Source organism: Bolinopsis microptera, chromosome 8, assembly GCF_026151205.1.
Source record: "Bolinopsis microptera isolate Bmic1 chromosome 8, MBARI_Bmic_1.0, whole genome shotgun sequence".
NCBI classification, from domain to species: Eukaryota; Metazoa; Ctenophora; class Tentaculata; order Lobata; family Bolinopsidae; genus Bolinopsis; species Bolinopsis microptera.
The window spans coordinates 18,191,140-18,213,709 of NC_087079.1; the positions used below are offsets into that span (position 1 = coordinate 18,191,140).

The 22,570-nt window shown below is 36.6% G+C and overlaps 2 protein-coding genes across 3 annotated transcripts; one reads left to right on the forward strand and one right to left on the reverse strand.

The window, feature by feature from the left end:
• The first annotated feature begins 1,114 nt into the window (after positions 1-1,114).
• Positions 1,115-22,338, forward strand: LOC134819927 (uncharacterized). Of its 2 annotated transcripts, none has more exons than XM_063830083.1 (5): positions 1,115-1,179; positions 17,077-17,190; positions 17,901-18,004; positions 18,625-18,741; positions 21,872-22,338. In XM_063830083.1, exons 1-5 carry the CDS (start codon positions 1,126-1,128, stop codon positions 22,038-22,040), a joined length of 558 nt encoding a protein of 185 aa, XP_063686153.1. In that variant the 5' UTR covers positions 1,115-1,125; the 3' UTR covers positions 22,041-22,338. The 2 variants fall into 2 exon arrangements, with proteins under 2 accessions (XP_063686153.1, XP_063686154.1); XM_063830084.1 differs by lacking the exon at positions 1,115-1,179 and adding an exon at positions 16,292-16,360.
• On the reverse strand, positions 1,493-20,126 carry LOC134819928 (uncharacterized). The gene is made up of 5 exons (XM_063830085.1): positions 19,987-20,126; positions 2,799-2,961; positions 2,420-2,541; positions 2,094-2,226; positions 1,493-1,972 (listed from the first exon to the last, which is right to left on the reverse strand). Exons 2-5 carry the CDS (start codon positions 2,813-2,815, stop codon positions 1,744-1,746), a joined length of 501 nt encoding a protein of 166 aa, XP_063686155.1. The 5' UTR covers positions 2,816-2,961; positions 19,987-20,126; the 3' UTR covers positions 1,493-1,743.
• Positions 22,339-22,570: the final 232 nt, after the last annotated feature.

Genomic DNA, 22,570 nt, shown 5'->3' on the forward strand with positions numbered 1-22,570 from the left:
TCCAATAGATTTCCATTGCGAATGGGCAGTAACTCATTTCCGTTTCTATTTCAATCAAAATATAAACTCTTGACTGATAAGATTGAATATTTTGGATAGTCTCGTGGAAGAGTGCTACATTTGAACAAATATGGGTTACAAAATTACTCTTTTTCTACATCTGAGTATAATCACCCTTCATAGTTCACCTCCTCCTAGAATGAGTTTATTAGATGAAAGCAAATAAAATAAAACTTTCAGATGTTAATTGAAGAAAAGTAAGTTAAAATAAAGTTTAGCAAGGCAAGTTGATGAAGCTCTATCAATGGGTATTTGACGCATTACTAACAGTTTACACAGTTACAAAAACATGTCAGTAAAAACACGTAGTTCCTTTGAAAATTTTAAATACGAAAGCCATTGTCTCCTTACAGCACGTCAAAACACGGTTAAGTATATAGTTTAGTTTGGTTAGAAGAGTCCTCGTCAGTAAGCTTTACTATGGCTGCCAGCCCCCCCCCCCTCCCCTCCTAAGCTAAGTCCTGGCTGCTGGGAGGTTACCAACCAAATATTGGTAAGGTTTCCACGAAAGATAATTCGTATTCGATCTTGTTGCTTATTTCATGTTACATCGAATGTTACATCAAATGATAGAATGGCTAAGAATACAAGTTTTTGTACATGCCATTCGTTGAGATTTAAATTTGTCGAGGCTATCGTTTTTGTATCCTCAAGTTTAACTTTGTCGCCCAACTGTCGCGACTTGATATCTCTTTAGGATACATCTTTTATTTTCGAATTGTCTTTCGTTGATTGTGGTTGATTGTGTTTGATTTTACATAGTTTCTAACTCTTATTTAATCATTTTCGTTGTTAAATCAATTTGGTGATTTATTTAAACGATTTATCATTGATAAAACAATGCTTTGACATGTAAAAGTGGAGCATAAACTCTGTGCAAAAGAGTAGTGATAGTAATGTCGTATCTAAACACATGTGGATTGTGGGCCGTGGACGTAAATACGTATTTTTTAAAAATTATAATAAACAAAAACATGTATAAAACAATCAATAAATACAACAAGATACTTCGAACTAGATTAAAATAACTAATGACATGCACATTTACAGAAAGAAGACATCGTTATGAACCTACACAAATGTTGGAGCGAACTGGTCAACAAGTCTAACAAACTTCAGGTAAAATCTTTGTTTTTATTAAATTAAATCCGTAACATTCCAACACAAGTACACAAGTCTTGGTGTTGGTGACCGTTACCTAAACAGCATGTGTTATTGTTGTGTCAGACGTTCGTTTTGTGTCAAACTGAGCTGAACTTATATGGTAGAACAGGTGTGTGAATAAGAAATTCAGTAATTTCTTAATCTTCTTCTAAATTAAGGATCTTTTTCAACTTGTGTCCTGTACCCAATCTCGTATATTGTGTACAATACTGCTTGCAGCAGCAACACAACCTTAAATACCCGTACCACATAACCACATAACCACTACTCTCCTGATATAATGAACGCCATGAGGTTGAAGCCCCTTATGTCAGTCTCCCTCCGTCCCCCACCACAGAGCACATAACCACTACTCTCCTGATATAATGAACGCCATGAGGTTGAAGCCCCTCATGTCAGTCTCCCTCCGTCTCCCACCACAGAGCACATAACCACTACTCTCCTGATATAATGAACGCCATGAGGTTGAAGCCCCTCATGTCAGTCTCCCTCCGTCCCCCACCACAGAGCACATAACCACTACTCTCCTGATATAATGAACGCCATGAGGTTGAAGCCCCTCATGTCAGTCTCCCTCCGTCTCCCACCACACAGACCGGTCACAAACCCCACAGAGCTGGATATGAACCCGGGCTCTGGCTCGCTGCCAGAGGTGGGGAGGCCCTTCTCTCTAAACTGGTTCAGGTTGTAGCAGTCAGTGTGGGTGTTGGTTCTCCACTGGTTACAAACGTCCTTGTCGCACGCATTTCTAAAGTGAAGGGTTTAGGGGCATATAGTGATAAAGAGTTTTACCGAATTTAATTTAAAAGTTGAAAAGCTTTTTCTTCAAGAAAATTAGAGGTAATTTAGATTTGAGCGATCATTCTTACTTTTTATTTTTTTCGGTTTCATAAGATTTTTTATATAGCGGATTGACAAAGTAGCCGTAGGATTTGTCCTTGCTGAAACCAAATGACACCTTTCTTTTTATTCGTGGGACTTTTTTGTCTGAATTTCGATCGTCTGAAACAAATTAAATCGGTAAACTTAAAATGTTGTTTCACTAAGTTTATCTTGATACTTAGAGTAGACTACAGATCACAAGGTTTCTATGAGTAGTAAATTTAAAATTAGGTTTCTCAGACTAAAATAGGATAAGCTAGAATTACAAATCAAACTTTTTAGTATAATTACTTAGATAAATTAAAAAATTAACCTTGCAGTATCGGTTCAGTAAAGTGAACCTTGCCCAGTTCTTTAATCCCTATTTCACTGTCTTTCTTGATAAGGTGAACCGTGTGCTCGGCTTTGAACTTTACCTTTTTGTCTGAACTTGATCTAGATTGAATTTACCACGTTATTTATATTACTTTACTAGCTCTTTCCATGAACCAGTGAAACAGACTGAGGCCTGAGCTCGTTTCGAAATAGTTCGTTTTAATTTATTTGTATACTACTGCTGGATACTGTGAGTGGTATTCTGAATTAGAAACCGGACAGAAACAAATAGTTCAATACCCCATTGCCCTCTTATCCCCTTTAAAAGTTTAAAGGACATGTAACCAAGCTCGAACAATAACAATGAATTTGTATACCTGCTAGGTGAGCTCATTTCCTCATCACTCTCTGACTTTAGAATGGACGTTATATCCAGATCAACAGAGCTGAACTCTGATTCCTCCTCTTCACTCTCTGACTTTAGAATGGAGGTTATATCCAGATCAACAGAGCTGAACTCTGATTCCTCTTCTTCTTCTTCTTCACCCTCCTTCTGCTGAGTAACCAGGAGGCAGTGAGGAGGAAGGTAGCCAGTCTCAACTCCGTCCGTACACAGCCACCACTTTTCTGAGGTCTGGTCAACAGGAGTAAGAATGAGTTTTAATTATAATCTTTATCAATGAATCAACATTGAAGCCGTCAGTATGAATTCATACAATGACTCATTTGTCAAAGATGCCTTCATATTATTTATTAATCTAGGTCGAGAGCTTTGCTTATTTAAAACTGACCTTTTCTATTATTTTAACTGTGTCCCCAACTTCAACAAACAGTGCCACCACCTTGGTATTTCTGCGTCCATCAAACGGAGTAATCACTACTGCCCACGACATGTTGATTTAGTTTTCCCTTAGTTTTTTAGTTACTCCAGCAATGACATTCACCCACATGCTATCTGACATTTACTGGACTGGCAGTTCCTGGCAATTTTATGTTTACGCTGGAGGCCCTTACGTTCATCTTAATGTCCGTTCAAATAAAGAACGTTCATTTAAGGTCCGTCCAAGTTAAACTTGAAAAAAATTCAACGGAATTTAACTTAACCCATTAGGGACGACGAGTTTTAAAGTTTGCCGATTTTGATGCCGTTTAACACACTAGGTCACATTACAGCAAAAATGAGATATCCAAAAAAGCTAATCTGTATCTCGTTTACTTTAAAAGATACAGCTATGGTCGCATACGACCCACTCGTCCGGGTCACAAACGACCCATCACGGTTTTTCGGCTATTACTTCTGAAACAAAGACGTTAGGATAAAATAAAAACTGTTGCATAAGTTAAAAACATATGGTCAATACTGTGTGACTCTAACTTTTCAAAAATAGAGAATTTGGGTCATTAACGACCCACTCGGCTCACTTGCTTATTACTACATTTGTCCATGTAACTTCTTGAATTCCGCCGAAAACATGACATCATAAGTGCAAAATCGCCTCTCAGCAAGTGATTATCATCATAAACTGCGAAAAATCGGTTAAATGGGTCATTAGCGACCCACTAGGACCACAAAATTGATTAATTAAATATAATGTTGTCAAACTATTACAAATATTAGTATAAAAACATGTTATATCTTGGTCATTACTCCTGTACGTTGATTTAAGTTTTAAAATCGATCAACTGGGTCAATAACGACCCACTCGGAAGTTGAACCACGTCATTAATTATCAGTATCATGCTGTTCCACCATCAAGAAAGACACTCGTAGGTCTTAATTCCACGCAAACCACGGGTGGATGACCACTAGCCCTCCTGAGATCTGGAGTCTCAAGGTGATCTGTGCAGATCACGTCACCCAATCACTGACGAATAATGGGCAGAATTGGATTGATAGGTAGGTGAGTTTATCAGCTGTTAGTACACGACCGTAATGTCGTGAGACAACAAACAACGTGCCTATCTTTTCCCGATTCCTAAAAAGTCCAAGAAGAACTATACAACTGCTGGATTCAGATTTCAGATGGCTGCATCTACTCATTTCGCAGCTTCCTTTCTTTACTTCTTAGGGGCCGTTCACATTGACATAATATTACGTAATCACTTATTGGACAATTTTTAGCCCCGCCCCCCCCCCCCACACCCCACCACACAGCTATTATGTCAAAATTACACTAGCGTAATCATTAGGAAACCCCCCTCTCTCTCGGCCGATTACGTAATACTTGGTTTCGTTTTGAAAGCTGCCTCGTTGTTGCGGGGTTGTTACCCACAACGAAGTAGTTGTCTGAGAGATTGCAGGTTGCAGTACCACCAGCCAGATGGGGGGGGGGGGGCTTTTTCCTTGTCCTTCTTCACAGAGCTGTAGATTCAGCCATCTGAATGCAGCAGTTGTTTAGTTATTCTTGTACTTTCTAGGAATGTCAAACAGATTGGCATGTTGGATTAGAATATGCAATTTGACCGCTCTTCTTTCAGTATTTACCCAAGGTTACAGGATATCTCGTAAACTTCGTTCAGGGGATTTTTCTTGAGTGACATGATCTGATCACCGTGGGACCCTGGGTCTCAAGCGGTGAGTTGTAGCAGGTCGTTTACCAAGATTCGAAATTGACGAAAAAGGTAACAGAATCTAATAAGCAACAACAACAGCATGGCTATAACCTAGCAAGTTAGGAACGAGGGCCGATCTCCTTTTCTTTTACGACACGGCCACGGTCCTTTCGGTACAGATTTCCACACACCATAGTCAGGACGCAACTCCAGGCATATGCAGTCGTGTTATTTTCGCAGCTCTTTGATCTTTTGATGAGTGATGACTGCCCTTCAGTTGGCCCTGGATCTCAGAAGGGCTAGTTGTCAGCCACCGTGGTTTGTGTGGAATTAAGACCTACGAGTGTCTTTCTTGATGGTGGAACAGCATGATAATTAATGAAGTGGTTCAACTTCCGAGTGGGTCGTTATTGACCCAGTCGATCGATTTAAGAAGTTAAATCAACGTACAGGAGTAATGACCAAGATATAATATGTTTTTATACTAATATTTGTAATAGTTTGACAACATTATATTTAATTAATCAATTTTGTGGTCCTAGTGGGTCGCTAATGACCCATTTAACCGATTTTTCGCAGTTTATGATGATAATCACTTGCTGAGAGGCGATTTTGCACTTATGATGTCATGTTTTCGGCGGAATTCAAGAAGTTACATGGACAAATGTAGTAATAAGCAAGTGAGCCGAGTGGGTCGTTAATGACCCAAATTCTCTATTTTTGAAAAGTTAGAGTCACACAGTATTGACCATACGTTTTTAACTTATGCTACAGTTTTTATTTTGTCCTAACGTCTTTGTTTCAGAAGTAATAGCTGAAAAACCGTGATGGGTCGTTTGCGACCCGGACGAGTGGGTCGTATGCGACCGCAGTTAGTAAACAGCGTCTAGCTCTGTTTGTGAACATTTGATTATCACGGGCTTTTCATTTGTGCCAAGAAAATCGTTGCCCGCAACTATTTTGTTCTCAAAAAAATAAGCCTACATAAAGTTTTAATGTCCCAATCAAGGCAAGAAGTTAAGTGAAATATTTTCCAATTATAACGACTAATTAGTCTAATTATTTAATTGTTAGTGATTAATTGGGTCTCGACTGGAAAGTCAATAATGTAGCCCAATAAATTTTGAGCATATGTGAGAAAGATTCGTGGTGTTTAGTATTTTGGTTTGTCCTCTATAGCCTCTAGAAAAGGTGGGTCGTAAACGACCCTATCGTCCCTAATGGGTTAAAGTCCGTTGAATTTTTTTCAAACATTTTTCCACTTTGAACTTTTTGTCCACAATATGACAACTATGAGAACTTTATTGTGCCTTAAGTTAACGAAGGAAAGGTTCTCCTTGGTCTGCCAGAGGCACAGAAAACTCTACTTATAGTATATGAGGTTTTCAAGGGTCACTTGGGGGAAAAAGTTAACGGAATTATGGCACTCAACAACATAGTTCATGAGTTAGTCCCCGCCAACATGACAAACTTTTTCCAGTCTCTAGATATTACGGTAAATCGTGTTGCAAAGGACATTGTCCGACGTTGTTACAGTTCATATTACTCAGGGGAGGTAATGAAACAGTGCTAGGAAAACTGATTAAGGTTAACCTTAAGTTGTCTAAGATAAAACCACTTCACGCCAAATGGCTTGTAAAAGTTAACACTGAAATGCAGGACCGGGGTAGTTTGATAAAAAAAGGTTTCCATAAAGCTAGAAATCACTGATGCTTTAAGCATGGACTATTTCATGCACGAAAACCCATTTGATGAAGATGATATGTGATATTAGACACTGATCATGTACACATATTTTAACATTTTTACTGCTTAACGACTGCTATTCTTACTTACTGTATAAAAAATGGATTTAAAAATCATTTGCTGGAATAAAAACCGTCAGAAAATGAAAAAAATTCGGATTTTTGATGGTTTTGAATGCCTTCTAGCGTTCATATTAATGTCCGTTCATAATTATGTCCGATCATTTAATGTTCGTCCAAATAGGGTCTGATAAGGTATGAGAATACTCTATTTTAATAACCTTTCAAAAGTGGGATGCTCGGTTCACGCAGGTAATTTTCACTAGGAGTACCGGGAAGAAACATTTCTATATGGGACTCACACAATTGAGTACACTGATATTTGCAGAAAAGAATTGGACAATTTTCGTTAATTATGTAATCAAAATTTTCGTTTTTAAACCAATTTTCGTTTAGTAAGTGTTTTGCGATTACTAATCTTGATTATGTAATATAGGAGGGGGGTTGGGTCTAGATCACGGGGGGGGGGGGGGGGGGGGGGGGGGGGGGTTCGGTCTTAATTACGGTTGATTACGGAGGGGGGGGGGGGGTAAAAATTGCCAAAATATTGATTACGTAATATGTGAACGACCCCTTAATAGTACAACTTTATTGAAATGACAACATAATAGAAGAGTATTAACATATTTTTCTAAGATCAAAATGTCAATAAGTTCCGCGCAAAATGTCAATAAGTTCCGCTAGTATATAGTAGCAACAAATGATAAAACTAAGTAAGTAAATTTGATAATAAATTTTTGAACTTAAAAAGGTTCTATACTGCGGTCGGCTGCTGTAATGTAATATATTGAGTGTTGAGTATTAAGATGCTAATATTATATGCTTTATGCTATTGTTTTAGTAACAATAAATATTAGGTTTTAGTAACAATAAAATGTAACAATAAAATGTAACAATAAAAATTGTACGTTATACTTAAAACTGTTCTGTATTGCGGTCGGCTGCTGCAATATAATATCACAATGCTGGCAAGCATTACCGTCGCCCTTATATTCACAATACTATATTTACCCCCTATACTAGTATATCCCCTTTATTGTTTTCCAGGCATTAAGACTCATCGAAAGTAGTTCAACAGGCATATTTAAGTTCAAAACATTCTAATTCAATGTTAAAGATGACAGGAATAAGAAATAGTTATGTGGAGGTTTTTAAGAAATTTGCGCAAAATACGCGCCAGCATGTTATACGAAATTAGGTAAAAAACCCAAAATCGCCATATTCAGGTGCCTTAAAAACCATGTTAAAATTGAGTTAGAGATCTGAAACTTTGCAGGGCGTCTAGACCTTGTCCAAATCGACTGTAAAAAAAATTTCATGTTTCAGGAGTATCGGGAAGTGGGTTTTCTGGAACCCCTATTTTACAACAGATTGTCGTGAAGCATATATATATAATATAGACGCTTTGGCAGTCAATTGGCAGTCAATTGTAGCCTACATTTAAGTGTCCGTAGATTCAAAAGTATAAAAGATACAGTCATTTTGAACCACAAGTCTTGAAGATAATCGTTTATACTTCAGTTTTCATTATATTGAAAAATAATTTAACGTCATCATAATCACTTGATGACGTCATCAAATTAAGTGTTTTTAAAACTTGTTTTTTGACAAAGTAACAACTTTTCAAATCGATTTTAAACCATTAAGGAGTAATTTTATTCAAAATCTGAGGACATTTTCATATTAGATAATTGTTCAAGCATTCTGAAAATCTACCGGAAAAGTTTCCTATCTTGCTCCTTCATAAAGATATTTGCTATTGAAGTTAGTGCTTTTTTGAAGAATAATTTTATAAAAATACAAAAGTTGTGAATTAGTATTCTCTGGTGTTGGGCCATCCCTTGGGTTGTGGAGCTCGATTGTGCTTCCTAAAGGTCTAAATTGTGTTATAGGCTAGTTTTAAAGTTGAAAATCGAAAAGTTGCACACGTGGGGACACGCCCAAATTGATAGAAAATTGCTAAAATTACTGAAAATTGCTGTTTTCACCATTTTTATCAACTTTGGAGTCCCGTTGTGATCCAAGTTCTATATGAAATCTTCTGAAACTTTGCTTGCTTATTAAATTATATATAAAATACTGATATGCAAAAATTTACGGTGATTCAATATTGAATGCGCACGCAAAGTCCGCTCAAAGTTTGCACGTGCGAAAGGTGAGAATTTTGCTCATTCGTGATCACGATTTCGAATAAATTCTGCTTTCTCGCGATATTTAAATGGAATTATATATGAATTTAATGCCAACTTGAATGAGTAAAAAGTGCCATATTCAGTCAGGTAAAATTTCGAAATCGATGAAATTACCTCCTAATTATTAATATAAATATTAATGAAGTTATGAGTTTACATTTCGGCTTTGTAAATTATCCTGACATTATAATCAAAAAGAGATGATATTTGACCAAAACCCATAATCATGGGTAGAGTGTACCGCTGCCAGTGTCTCTCTTTTCCAAACAAAAGGAAATGATATTAATTTGAATAACCGTCCGCAAATGCAAATTGATACCGAGAATGAAATCGGTCGCTCGCTTTTTCCATTCGATTACGGCTTACGAATTGTAATAAAGCTTATTGATTGGAAAAAGCGAGCGACCGATTTCATTCTCGGTATCAATTTGCATTTGCGGACGGTTATTCAAATTAATATCATTTCCTTTTGTTTGGAAAAGAGAGACACTGGCAGCGGTACACTCTACCCATGATTATGGGTTTTGGTCAAATATTGAGTATTGAGTATTGAGATGCTAATATTATATGCTTTATGCTGTTGTTTTAGTAACAATAAATATTAGGTTTTAGTAACAATAAAATGTAAAAATAAAAATTGTACGTTGAGCTTAAAACTGTTCTGTATTGCGGTCGGCTGCTGCAATGTAATATATTGAGTATTGAGATGCTTATATTATATGCTATTGTTTTAGTAACAATAAATAGTAGGTTTTCGTAAAAATAAAATGCAAAAATAACAAGAATTTCGCCGCGGTTACACCACGCACGATTAATTTTTCCTGCTTAAACCGTTAATATTAGCAACGAAAAGTTAATTTTATCGATTAAAAAGATTAGATATTGGATTATTTTGTTGTTAAAAAGTTGCAATATTTTCATCGTAATATGTCATTGCAGGCGTGCAGGATTGCATGTAATCGAATATTTAGTACGCCGCGCACAAATTTTGGGCTAATTTAATTTGAACGGCATCGTTTGACAATTGAAATTCGCGTTGGATACTGCAATTAACTAACACATGCCGAGCGTCGCGCGCATTATAACAGACGCTTCCTATACTCATAATTATAGGGGAGTGGTCTATATTGCGAAGGAGCAGACTTTTGTCGACATCGCAGGACCGTCGGGCCACCTCATATATCCAAACCCGATTACTTATTCCCTACGATCTTTTTGCCTTCGGCAAGAGCAGGGAAAAAAATTGTACGTTGAACTTAGAACTGTTCTGTATTGCGGTTGCTGCAATGTAATATAATGAGTATTGAGTATTGAGACGCAATTATATTATATGCTATTGTATAAAAAATGGATTTAAAGATCATTAGATGGTATAAAAAAACGTCAAAGAAATGAAAAAAAAATCGGATTTTTGATGGTTTTGAATGCCTTCTAGCGTTCATATTAATGTCCGTCCAAATAAGGTCCGATAAGGTATATCCTGGGTACAAACTATAAAGTACATAACCATGTAACTAGCGGTACTAACCATTATACCTCCTTATTTCTGGGACCTAGTAAACTCCACATAACCATGTAACTAGCGGTACTAACCATTATACCTCCTTATTTCTGGGACCTAGTAAACTCCACGCAACTCTACTAAACCAGTCCCTCACCAGCAATTAGAAGGCTCGTGACAGGCTCCTGACAGGCTCCTGGCAGGCTCCTAGCCCCAGTGACGAGATATCACGCACGTGTATAATAGTAAGACCGTGTAATTGTTAAGATCAGAGATTGCATGTCGATTTATAATAGAGGACTTATCGAGATCAGAGGAGTTTCAAACGTTTTTACTTTGCATTCTACAAGGCTTTCCGTTATTCAATAAAACTTGCTTCATACATTGGATTTGAGACTTTTATCCTTATTGATTTTCTTATCGGACATCTTTATATTATTACGACCTCAAGATTATGCCGAAACGTGTGATGATAATACCCAGTAGGGTAACAGCAGCTGTGTTCACTGACTGGTTGACATTATACCCAATACTATTGCTTTTATAGTCTCCTTATCAATACCTCACCGGGTATCCTGTCGGCTTATCGTTTATGACTCATAACCGATAAGCCGACATTTAAAAAGATAAGGCAGTTTCTTTGTATTTATGCCAGGGTCAAAAGGAGCCCGTCCCTGATGCAGATTTCCTGATATATAACACAGGCTTTATTAAACTATTAAAGGAGCGATATGTTAAAGATATTGACTGGTTGATAGTTGGGGTCGTATGAAGTACTAGGAGAGGTGCCTACTGTCTTAAACTTTAGAGTAACTATCATGCTGTCCGTTTATATTTGTTTAACCCATTAGGGACGATAGGGTCGTTTACGACCCACCTTTTCTAGAGGCTATAGAGGACAAACCAAAATACTAAACGCCACGAATCTTTCGCACATATGCTCAAAATTTATTGGGCTACATTATTGACTTTCCAGTCGAGACCCAATTAATCACTAACAATTAAATAATTAGACTAATTAGTCGTCATAATTGGAAAATATTTCACTTAACTTCTTGCCTTGATTGGGACATTACAACTTTATGTAGGCTTATTTTTTTGAAAACAAAATAGTTGCGGGCAACGATTTCCTTGGCACAAATGAAAGCCCGTGATAATCAAATGTTCACAAACAGAGCTAGACGCTGTTTACTAACTGCGGTCGCATACGACCCACTCGTCCGGGTCGCAAACGACCCATCACGGTTTTTCGGCTATTACTTCTGAAACAAAGACGTTAGGATAAAATAAAAACTGTAGCATAAGTTAAAAACGTATGGTCAATACTGTGTGACTCTAACTTTTCAAAAATAGAGAATTTGGGTCATTAACGACCCACTCGGCTCACTTGCTTATTACTACATTTGTCCATGTAACTTCTTGAATTCAGCCTAAAACATGAAATCATAAGTGCAAAATCGCCTCTCAGCAAGTGATTATCATCATAAACTGCGAAAAATCGGTTAAATGGGTCATTAGCGACCCACTAGGACCACAAAATTGATTAATTAAATATAATTTTGTCAAACTTTTACAAATATTAGTATAAAAACATATTATATCTTGGTCATTACTCCTGTACGTTGATTTAACTTCTTAAATCGATCAACTGGGTCAATAACGACCCACTCGGAAGTTGAACCACTTCATTAATTATCAGTATCATGCTGTTCCACCATCAAGAAAGACACTCGTAGGTCTTTATTCCACACAAACCACGGTGGCTGACAACTAGTCCTTCTGAGATCCAGGGCCAACTGAAGGGCAGTCATCACTCATCAAAGAGCTGCGAGAATAACACGACTGCATATGCCTGGAGTTGCGTCCTGACTATGGTGCGTGGAAATCTGTACCGAAAGGACCGTGGCCGTGTCGCAAAAGAAAAGGAGATCGGCCCTCGTTCCTAACTTGCTAGGTAATAGCCATGCTGTTGTTGTTGCTTATTATATTCTGTTACCTTTTTCGTCAATTTCGAATCTTGGTAAACGACCTGCTACAACTCACCGCTTGAGACCCAGGGTCCCACGGTGATCAGATCATGTCACTCAAGAAAAATCCCCTGAACGAAGTTTACGAGATATCCTGTATCCTTGGGTAAATACTGAAAGAAGAGCGGTCAAATTGCATATTCTAATCCAACATGCCAATCTGTTTGACATTCCTAGAAAGTACAAGAATAACTAAACAACTGCTGCATTCAGATAGCTAAATCTACAGCTCTGTGAAGAAGGACAAGGAAAAAGCCCCCCCCCCCCCCCCCATCTAGCTGGCGGTGCTGCAACCTGCAATCTCTCAGACAACTACTTCGTTGTGGGTAACAACCCCGCAACAACGAGGCAGCTTTCAAAACGAAACCAAGTATTACGTAATCGGCCGAGAGGGAGGGGGGTTTCCAAATGATTACGCTAGTGTAATTTTGACATAATAGCTATGTGGTGAGGGGCGGGGGCGGGGCTAAAAATTGTCCAATAAGTGATTACGTAATATTATGTCAATGTGAACGGCCCCTAAGAAGTAAAGAAAGGCAGCTGCGAAATGAGTAGATGCAGCCATCTGAAATCTGAATCCAGCAGTTGTATAGTTCTTCTTGGACTTTTTAGGAATCGGGAAAAGATAGGCATGTTGTTTGTTGTCTCACGACATTACGGTCGTGTACTAACAGCTGATAAACTCACCTACCTATCAATCCAATTCTGTCCATTATTCGTCAGTGATTGGGTGACGTGATCTGCACAGATCACCTTGAGACTCCAGATCTCAGGAGGGCTAGTGGTCATCCACCCGTGGTTTGCGTGGAATTAAGACCTACAAGTGTCTTTCTTGATGGTGGAACAGCATGATACTGATAATTAATGACGTGGTTCAACTTCCGAGTGGGTCGTTATTGACCCAGTTGATCGATTTTAAAAGTTAAATCAACGTACAGGAGTAATGACCAAGATATAACATGTTTTTATACTAATATTTGTAATAGTTTGACAACATTATATTTAATTAATCAATTTTGTGGTCCTGGTGGGTCGCTAATGACCCATCTAACCGATTTTTCGCAGTTTATGATGATAATCACTTGCTGAGAGGCGAGTTTGCACTTATGATGTCATGTTTTAGGCTGAATTCAAGAAGTTACATGGACAAATGTAGTAATAAGCAAGTGAGCCGAGTGGGTCGTTAATGACCCAAATTCTCTATTTTTGAAAAGTTAGAGTCAGACAGTATTGACCATATGTTTTTAACTTATGCTACAGTTTTTATTTTATCCTAACGTCTCTGTTTCAGAAGTAATAGCCGAAAAACCGTGATGGGTCGTTTGCGACCCGGACGAGTGGGTCGTATGCGACCATAGCTGTATCTTTTAAAGTAAACGAGATACAGATTAGCTTTTTTGGATATCTCATTTTTGCTGTAAAGTGACCTAGTGTGTTAAACGGCATCAAAATCGGCAAACTTTAAAACTCGTCGTCCCTAATGGGTTAAACTTTCTTTATTTTGATACGTTTTATCAAAATTTTAGTATTCATTTCCTTCTTTTAGTTATATATTCCCTTATTTAAAAGCATAGGCGACAATACTGATAAGGGATAAGGTAAGGGAAGACAGGTTCGTTGCACTAGTTATGCCCTGATATCTATAGATCAAACAAGCCCGTCCTATAGTTACCATAATCCAGCATCCTGATGTATGATGCAGGCTCTTTTTTTATCGACAAGGTTATATTAATTAAGCCAGCCTCTTTGTATTTATGCTTAAATTTTTTATATCAAATATCAATTGCATCCGTCCTTGATATTTTTGATTATCCTTGATATCATTATGCTTTAATTCCTGGTATGACATAAAATGCAGGCTCCAAAGGAGTGGTATCTTTAAAATATTGATTGATGGACTGACTGGTAGCACATTGTCAAGTCAACGCATATTCCCACACATCGAAGCATTGACATTGCAATATTAAAGTCGTTACATGACATAAAATCCGTGGTTATTAAGTTATTGATAGGTCATAAAGATATTAATAGGAAAATAATGAGTAAATAATAATTAAACGGATCAGATAAACAAAAGAACAGTGTTAAGTCACGTCAGTTCCTGGACACTAACAATAATTACAGACGGACAGTCCACATAACTCAGCCTACACTTTTAACAGTAGTTACAAGACGCTAAGTGAGCTGATGACGTCACGTTATGTTGTGATGACGTCACGTTATGTTGTCATGACGTCACGTGGTGTGAAGATGACGTAACGTGTTAACTGTTAAGATATCACTTTTAACAGTAATTACAAGACGCTAAGTGAGCTGAATCCACGTTATTCGTCACTCATATTTGCCACAACTTACACGTGTATACTGTATAACTATAGCTGGTTATCAGTTTTTAGTCCGGACAATACTTACAAAAGGAGGAGGAGTTTAACTTCTTTCTTGGCGGATACTTAGCTTTATTGTTCAGTTTAATTGCGGGGCTCTCTTCTTTCTTGGCGGATACTTTATTGTTCAGTTAAATTGCGGGGCTGAGGTGGATTCGATGTGCACTAAATAATTAAGTTGTTCCTTTCTTTTTACAGTGCTTGCTGTGTTTCACATTGTTACTCATTTAACGATATGCCTTTGCTATTATAGTGTTGTCGTTTTGAGTTGACACATGAGAGCTCTGATATATAATGGCGCCGTTTCTTATTATATGTTTTGCCCATTTGAATGGCCATATTAAAATAACAGCAATATACAGTTCTGTGTTGTAGAATATAGGTTGAATTGTAGAAAACTAAGTTTTTGCTATATAACTATAAGTACTCTAACGTTACATGATCACGATATATCCTACCTTACAATATTATTCATTTCTAACAAAATATATTTGTGTGCATTGATTTAATATAACCTTACTTCTACACATTTAAGCTTAAGACATGCTGATGAACTTATCAAAGTTATAGACAGAAACCAAGTGGCGAGCATTACTTAAATGACTTATTGGTTTAACAATAATTTATATTTAACCTCAACATTATGCTTCCTAAATGTTACAGCAGATCAGGTTTAATAAACGTAAATATATAATATATATTTGTGTGTTTTTTATATTTAATCAGGAAATGTTTTTTGCCGAATGAATCGTATATCATTAGTTGAGTGAATTACATGCTGGATATTTTATAAAGCTGCACGTACAAATATTCATTCTGTTTTTAAATTAATGCTGTGCATTATTTTAATGATATTCAAAACAAACGATCCAGCGGATATAGCTCGTCTACCTTTGCTTGCATAATGTTTTTATAATTATATTGTGCCTGTAGGACGCCTAATTTGGGTTCAAGGCAGAGAAGACCACCCGTTACCTGTTGTTCGTGTTACCGATGCAACCTCAAACCTGTGACTTGCAAAAAGGGTCATCCCGACTTTTAAGACGTCATAGCCAAACCAATCGATTCCGTTATTACTTGTCAGTCTTAGTGACGCCGTTATATCGTAAGTTAGTGGCCGTTGGAGAGTGAAATCCATCAGAACTTCAGAAGTGTGATTTACTGGAGTCATTGCTGCAGTTAGTGTATACATTGGAATGGTGCCAATTAAGATCATTCCTAGTATTCAATTTGGCACTGCTCAATTATATTTATAGGGGCATGAACATAAGGTTGTATTCGTAATGACTCTTCTAGGTTACTACAGGAATTCTTCTATTTCCGAGGTTATTTCTAGTCATCTTTAAATGTTTTGCAATATATTCTGTATTTATATTTTATAGTTGAATTGCAATCCCCGACCAGCAATATATCGTACAAATGCCGTTCTCTTGAGATAACAGACGATATGGAAAAATGGTACAATTCTAAACGACAGGTTACTTTCTTTACATATAAATATTACATATTTTATGCATTTTAGTAACGTGTGGAGGAAGGAGGCCAGGAGGAGATGTGAGGGATGGAAGGGGGATATGATGATCAGTTTGCCACAAAAAACAGTAGGACTTAATCTCGGCAAAGTGATTCCAATAATTTATCCTAAAATTTAAAACTGCGGCAATTAGTGGCTACTGATATGGCTGATAATTAAAAATAAATTACAACAAACCTTTAATACCAGAACTTGTAACTGAAACTCAGATGACTAAGATAAATAAGTTTAACTAACACTATCTCCACAACTGAAACACACACCATGTCATTGTGGAGCTTCTTAGTACTTATAGCCACCACTTTATTGGCACGTGACATTGTGGTGAGGTCACTAGAGAGCTCGATTGTGTCGCCAACTTCGGCTAGACATGTATAAACCAAGCACGCTAGAAATGGAAGTTAATCATTCTAGTGAAAGTTAATCATAATTATGTTTTACGATTGGAATACATATTCTATTCTAGTAGATAATGTACTCATGTAACCATAACATATAATTAACTTTCAGGCATCAATTATATAATATTATTGAGACTCCATTTTGAAGGACTTCCAGACCAACAATCGCTAATGAGTTTGGCAGGCCATTTGTATTTTTCACAGCTTGGAGAAACGCACCTGTTTGTCGCTAAATAACCATAAACCATATGATTTCAGGATCACGCGAATAGAAGAAATGCAGGGGAGGAGATATCGTTAGAAAACAAACTGAAGCAGTTTGAAGCACAGAAGAAAGTTAGCGAGAGGAACCTGGATATGGAGATCAAATATGTGAGTATATAATAACTTGGATATGGAGATCAAATATGTGAGTATGTACTTATATAATAACTTGGATATGGAGATCAAATATGTGAGTATATAATAACTTGGATATGGAGATCAAATATGTGAGTACTTAATAACTTGGATATGGAGATCAAATATGTGAGTATATAATAACTTGGATATGGAGATCAAATATGTGAGTATATATACTAGAATATACTTTATATATAATATATACTCACATATTATGTACTTCCGCTCAACTCTGTTACTTGTAGATTTATTCTTGAAGTGTACAGAAGGAGTTAAAACTATGGCAAGATGGCAAACCTATTTACTGTGTTCCACGCATTCTGAATGTGCTTTATCTCAAGTCAAAGCGCGAGCGTCAAACGTTATTTCAGGCATTGAACCTTAGTTTAGACCCATACCGAAACTTTGTTGAAAACTGATTCATCGCTGTCACGAGTCACAACGCGATGGATCCAAATGTCCAGAAAGTAAATAACACGTGACGAAAGTAAATAACACGTGACGAAAGTAAATAACACGACGTGACGAAAGTAAATAACACGTGACTAAAGTAAATAACACGACGTGACGAAAGTAAATAACACGTGACTAAAGTAAATAACACGTGACGAAAGTAAATAACACGTGACGAAAGTAAATAACACGTGACGAAAGTAAATAACACGTGTCATATGTAACAGGTAATAGACAAGCAGCGGAGGTTGGGACACAGGACCTTCTGTCTTCCTCAAGAATTAGACTTGGTTCCAGCTCCGGGCACCCCTCTCAAGAAACGTATACTCAGGTAACCTTATAATTACAGTACTGTAAATCTATAATTACAGTACTATAAATCTATAATTACAGTACTATAAATCTATAATTACAGTACTATACATCTATAATTACAGTACTTTAAATCTATAATTACAGTACTATAAATCTATAATTACAGTACTTTAAATCTATTACATTTATTGAGGTGATACTCCCTTAATTGTGGATGGTCATAAAAAGCCGGAACTAGTCGAGTCACAACGGGTCGCCTCGAGGTACACCGTTTTCATGCTTTCATGACTACTTTTAAATACTCAGGTAACAGAATTACATTGAGCCACAGCTTCACTATGCATTCGATATTACGTAAAATAAGGAATAAAATGATTGTGATAGACGTTTGGTAATCAGATAATGATCGGGGAATAAAATGTGCTAAATTAGTAAATTGATCAACCAATTATCCGTCCACTCATGGCCTTGTCCTTATCAAACATTAACAACGAAACTTCTATTAAGTTATAGAATTAAAACTCGCCTAAAATAGATGAACTTCACGTTCGTTTTTCTAATCCCTATCAAAATAGCAGGAACAACTGAATTTTCCTTGACGACCAATATTTTTAAATAAAATCCCACACTCTCCAGGGCGGGGAAAATAGACAGAGTAGACTTGGAGGTGGACACTAGAAGTGTCATGAGCGACCAGCCCCGGGCTAAACGAGCTAGGATCAACTCCGCTGCATCTACAGACTATGATTTAGCGTGAGTTAAATCATAGTTAAAATTTACTTTTTACAATTGTTCTAGATCTTACTTACTGTATATTAGTATATATTTATAATAGGGGGTGCACGATAAAAATAAACTTGCTCGGATTTTCAAAATTTTTGTTCCATTGTTTTCTTAAGACTGTGAGAATTTTCACAGTACCAAATTTGTCATACCTTTTGGGAATAATCAGTGAGTTTTGCCTAGGTGCCAAATTTAATGGTGCGCGGCTTTTGTAGCAAAATTAGGTGTAAAAGTCGCGTAATTTGACGAAATTCGTTGATTTTTGTCGTATTATTCTGTCATACCTTCGGTTCCTTAAATGAGATCATTCTGAAAATTTGTGAAGACCTTCCAATAGGGCTTTTACAACTGTCCGAAAAATATGGTGGATGTCGGAGTTGATATTAAATGATATAGTGATGAAAATGCGGCAAAATACGCTGCTTTTAGCTGTGACATAATGTTTGATGGTTGGATATGCTTTAAATTTTTCGGACAGTTTCCTTGTAAATCTATGAGTTACTGGGCGGCGCTCAGCCTGTCATTCCGCCGAATCGCTTTTCACATGTTTACGAACATTATAGCCTGGGGAGTGGGGTAAGATCTTACTATATTTTACAATTATGAAATTTGGTAGGTTTCAGTAAGTAAGTAGGTTTCAGATTTTTGAGTCGACTTGGTTTTGGAACAAAAAATATGCTTTAACTTTTAAGGTTGACAAAACACAAAAGTTTTGCAATAAAACTAAAATTGAACCGAAATACAAAAAGGATATCGATATCATACAATTTTCTTTTTATTCTTTAAAATATAAATGACAATGAATAGTTAACATCAATTTGCTAAAAAGCTTCTCTTTCTTTCTTTGGCTTGGACACAAACAGTAAAAAGCATCGTCTTCCTCCCCGCGTAATGTTTAATTCTTGAGTCCACCTCAAAGCCAGAAGTACTCCTTAGAGGAGAATTGCGGCTCTTGGTCAGATTATGTCGAATTCACGCTGTAGCTCGGAAGAAGCATTCCGGTGATCCGGGTTTCAAAAGATTCTGAGGAGAAAATTGTTTTACTTGGAGACAACATTTTGTTGAAGTATTATGTGATGAGATTGACGTAAATATGTATTGTTATAATAGGAGAACAAGTCAGGAGTTAAATCTTACCTTATGCCAGTTGGTAGAGAGCTGCCGCCAGAGGTAGCATAACAGTAGACATTGCGAGGGCACCGTCACCTCCTTCACCTTCTTCTTCTTCTTCACCCTCTTCTTCTTCTTCTTCTTCACCTTCTTCTTCTTCTTCTTCTGTTTCACCTTCTTCTTCTTCTTCTTCTTCTTCTTCTTCTTCTGTTTCACCTTCTTCTTTTTCACCTTCTTCTTCTCCTCCGTCAGTTTCTTCGCCCTCAGTTTCTCCTCCGTCATCTTCTGAAAGATAGTAACGTGAGTTTTATTATAAAATAAAATGAAAGCAATTACCCAAGAATAAATTATTAGTTGTTTAGGCCACGGTTTTTATCAGCAGCAAGCAAGCAACAATACGTTAATAAAATATTGTATATTTAACAAGTTACGATTTCATTTTCGGTTGGTAAAAGTTGCAAGATTTTGCCAAAGTTTAGGGTGGAAAATAAAAATTTTTCAGCTCAAAATTTTGATCTTGAGATAAAACAGGTGGTGATCTCAAGAAAAAAGAAACGTTAGGTCCAGATTTGAAAGTATAATACAAGTTAAATTTAAATAGCAATACTCACGGGTGAAAACTACACAGACCATGAGTCCCAGAAGTAAAAACAGCTTGAAGTCCATTTTTATTTATCTATCAAATAGTACGATTTGAATACTTGGGAGGTATAATATGATGATCGAACTGTATAAAGTACAAATATTTAAAAATCTGATAATAAGTATAAATATGATGTGACATAGTCAGAATATCTATCTGAAGCAATTCTACTGAACTGCGATGAAAAGTTTTGCGCAGAAAGCACATTGGTCGAACATAATAATAATAATTATAAATATGACGTGACATAGTCAGAATATCAATATGAAGCAATTCTACTGAACTGCGATGAAAAGTTTTGCGCAGAAAGCACATTGATCGAACAGGAGTAAAACACTGCCATGTCTCAACATTCGTAACATAAGATAAGAAGATAAGTAGAACGAAGGAGAGACAAACTTTCCAATTGCCAGAGTTACTATGGAGAATCAATGTGAGTTGGTGGATCTTTTAACAGACAAAGGAACTAACGCGACGCCCAACCTCACGCCTCTCCGTGATTGTTCTGTTTCAGTCATGATCACTTTCACTTTCATTTGTGCAGTATGCAGCCCGCCCAATGATGAAAGAGAAACTTCGTTGATTATCGAATAAGCTAACAGGGCATGTAATTATTTCTGTTGAGGTGGTGTCTAAATTGATAAACTGGTAAAATGAGTCACGTGATCGTGCCAGGCAACTGGGAGTGGCTTAACTAGAATAATCAAATTTACCAGCTCTGCTGTAATCTTGGATTGAATTTCATTAGTCTTTGACTCTCAATTAGGCTTGGACCAACTCCGAGTCTAATTGATCAATGGTATGATGACAAACGTTGTTAACAAATATCTTAGTTAAAATTTAAGACCGGCTTCACTGCACTTATAATTTTCCTCTTCAAAAGCTATTCAGTCTTCGATTGTCTTATGTGTTTTACTATTTTAAGATCTCTATAAAATAAACTTTTTGGACTTGAGCAGTGTTAAGAGAAGAATTTAATAAAAGGACGACTTACTTCTTTAATAAAATATCAGAACCCAAATTTACAGAATTTCAGAAAAAAGAGTACTTGATGAACATCGTAATCTTTATTTCCATTAGAATCTGTCTTCACTGAGTCAATTCAGAAACAATCAGAAATTTGACTGAAAGAACCATCAAATCATAAGACTCAATAACATTACACGAGTCTACCAGATTACAATGGTACATTGTATTTGATCAAAAATACGCTAATATAGTAATACTCTGATCAAAGTGACAGAGTTGCAAATTTTAGTTTAGATAAGCATGATAAACCTGCTTTATTGATAATTAATAACCATCTATTATAAACTTTAATCGTTAATTAATTAACCATTATTACAGGCGATACAACACGATGGAGGTACTTGCACCTGAAACCACAGTAATGAACGTTATTTCGAGTGAAATGACGAGACCAAGAGGAGTCATTACCAAACCAAGAAATGGCGTCATATCAGAATTTGTGGAAAATCAGGAAACGTATAAACAGGAGATAAACATCCAGAGATGAGGAAAACACAGCCGACAGATTATATGCAATACAAATCAAAATGAACATTGTAATGTCTGGTTTTGGCTAAAACTGAAAGTTTCTACCATTTCATGTCGGTATAAAAGAGGCAAACAGCAAGAATTATCTGAGACAACAACATTGAAGAACAATCGGTTAAAGCGTTATTGGTAGCGATGTTGCCATTCATGAGAAAATATGTGTATTGTTGTACTTGAGAAACTAAAAAAGATGGGGTATGGAATCGAACATAGGAATGATATTTTTGTGAGTGAATAAAGTTACCCATTGTGCAAACATATATGAAGTTAAATTGCAAATTAATCGAAATGATTTTACTATATTACCTTAAAGTTAAATTGTTACAGTCGATGATTTTGATAAAGATCTTTATTTTATTTCTCGTTCCCCGAGCTGCGCATGAAAACTGAAAGTAACATTAAATGAGAAATTGTTGCATCAAAGAAAGTTCGCTCAAATGCCGACTTTAGTCCACGAGCAGATTCCAGATAATATGTCAAGTCTAACAC

What these genes read in the sequence shown, in the direction of transcription:
- LOC134819927 (XM_063830083.1), top strand. Translation starts at nt 1,126, where the DNA reads ATGAACCTACACAAATGTTGGAGCGAACTGGTCAACAAGTCTAACAAA. An exon ending in TGGATATGGAGATCAAATAT is followed by an intron (nt 17,191 to 17,900) that starts GTGAGTATATAA and finishes CATATGTAACAG; the next exon opens with GTAATAGACAAGCAGCGGAG. An exon ending in TCTACAGACTATGATTTAGC is followed by an intron (nt 18,742 to 21,871) that starts GTGAGTTAAATC and finishes CCATTATTACAG; the next exon opens with GCGATACAACACGATGGAGG.
- LOC134819928 (XM_063830085.1), bottom strand. An exon ending in TACTGAACCGATACTGCAAG is followed by an intron (nt 2,227 to 2,419) that starts GTTAATTTTTTA and finishes AATTTGTTTCAG; the next exon opens with ACGATCGAAATTCAGACAAA. An exon ending in GAAACCGAAAAAAATAAAAA is followed by an intron (nt 1,973 to 2,093) that starts GTAAGAATGATC and finishes CCTTCACTTTAG; the next exon opens with AAATGCGTGCGACAAGGACG.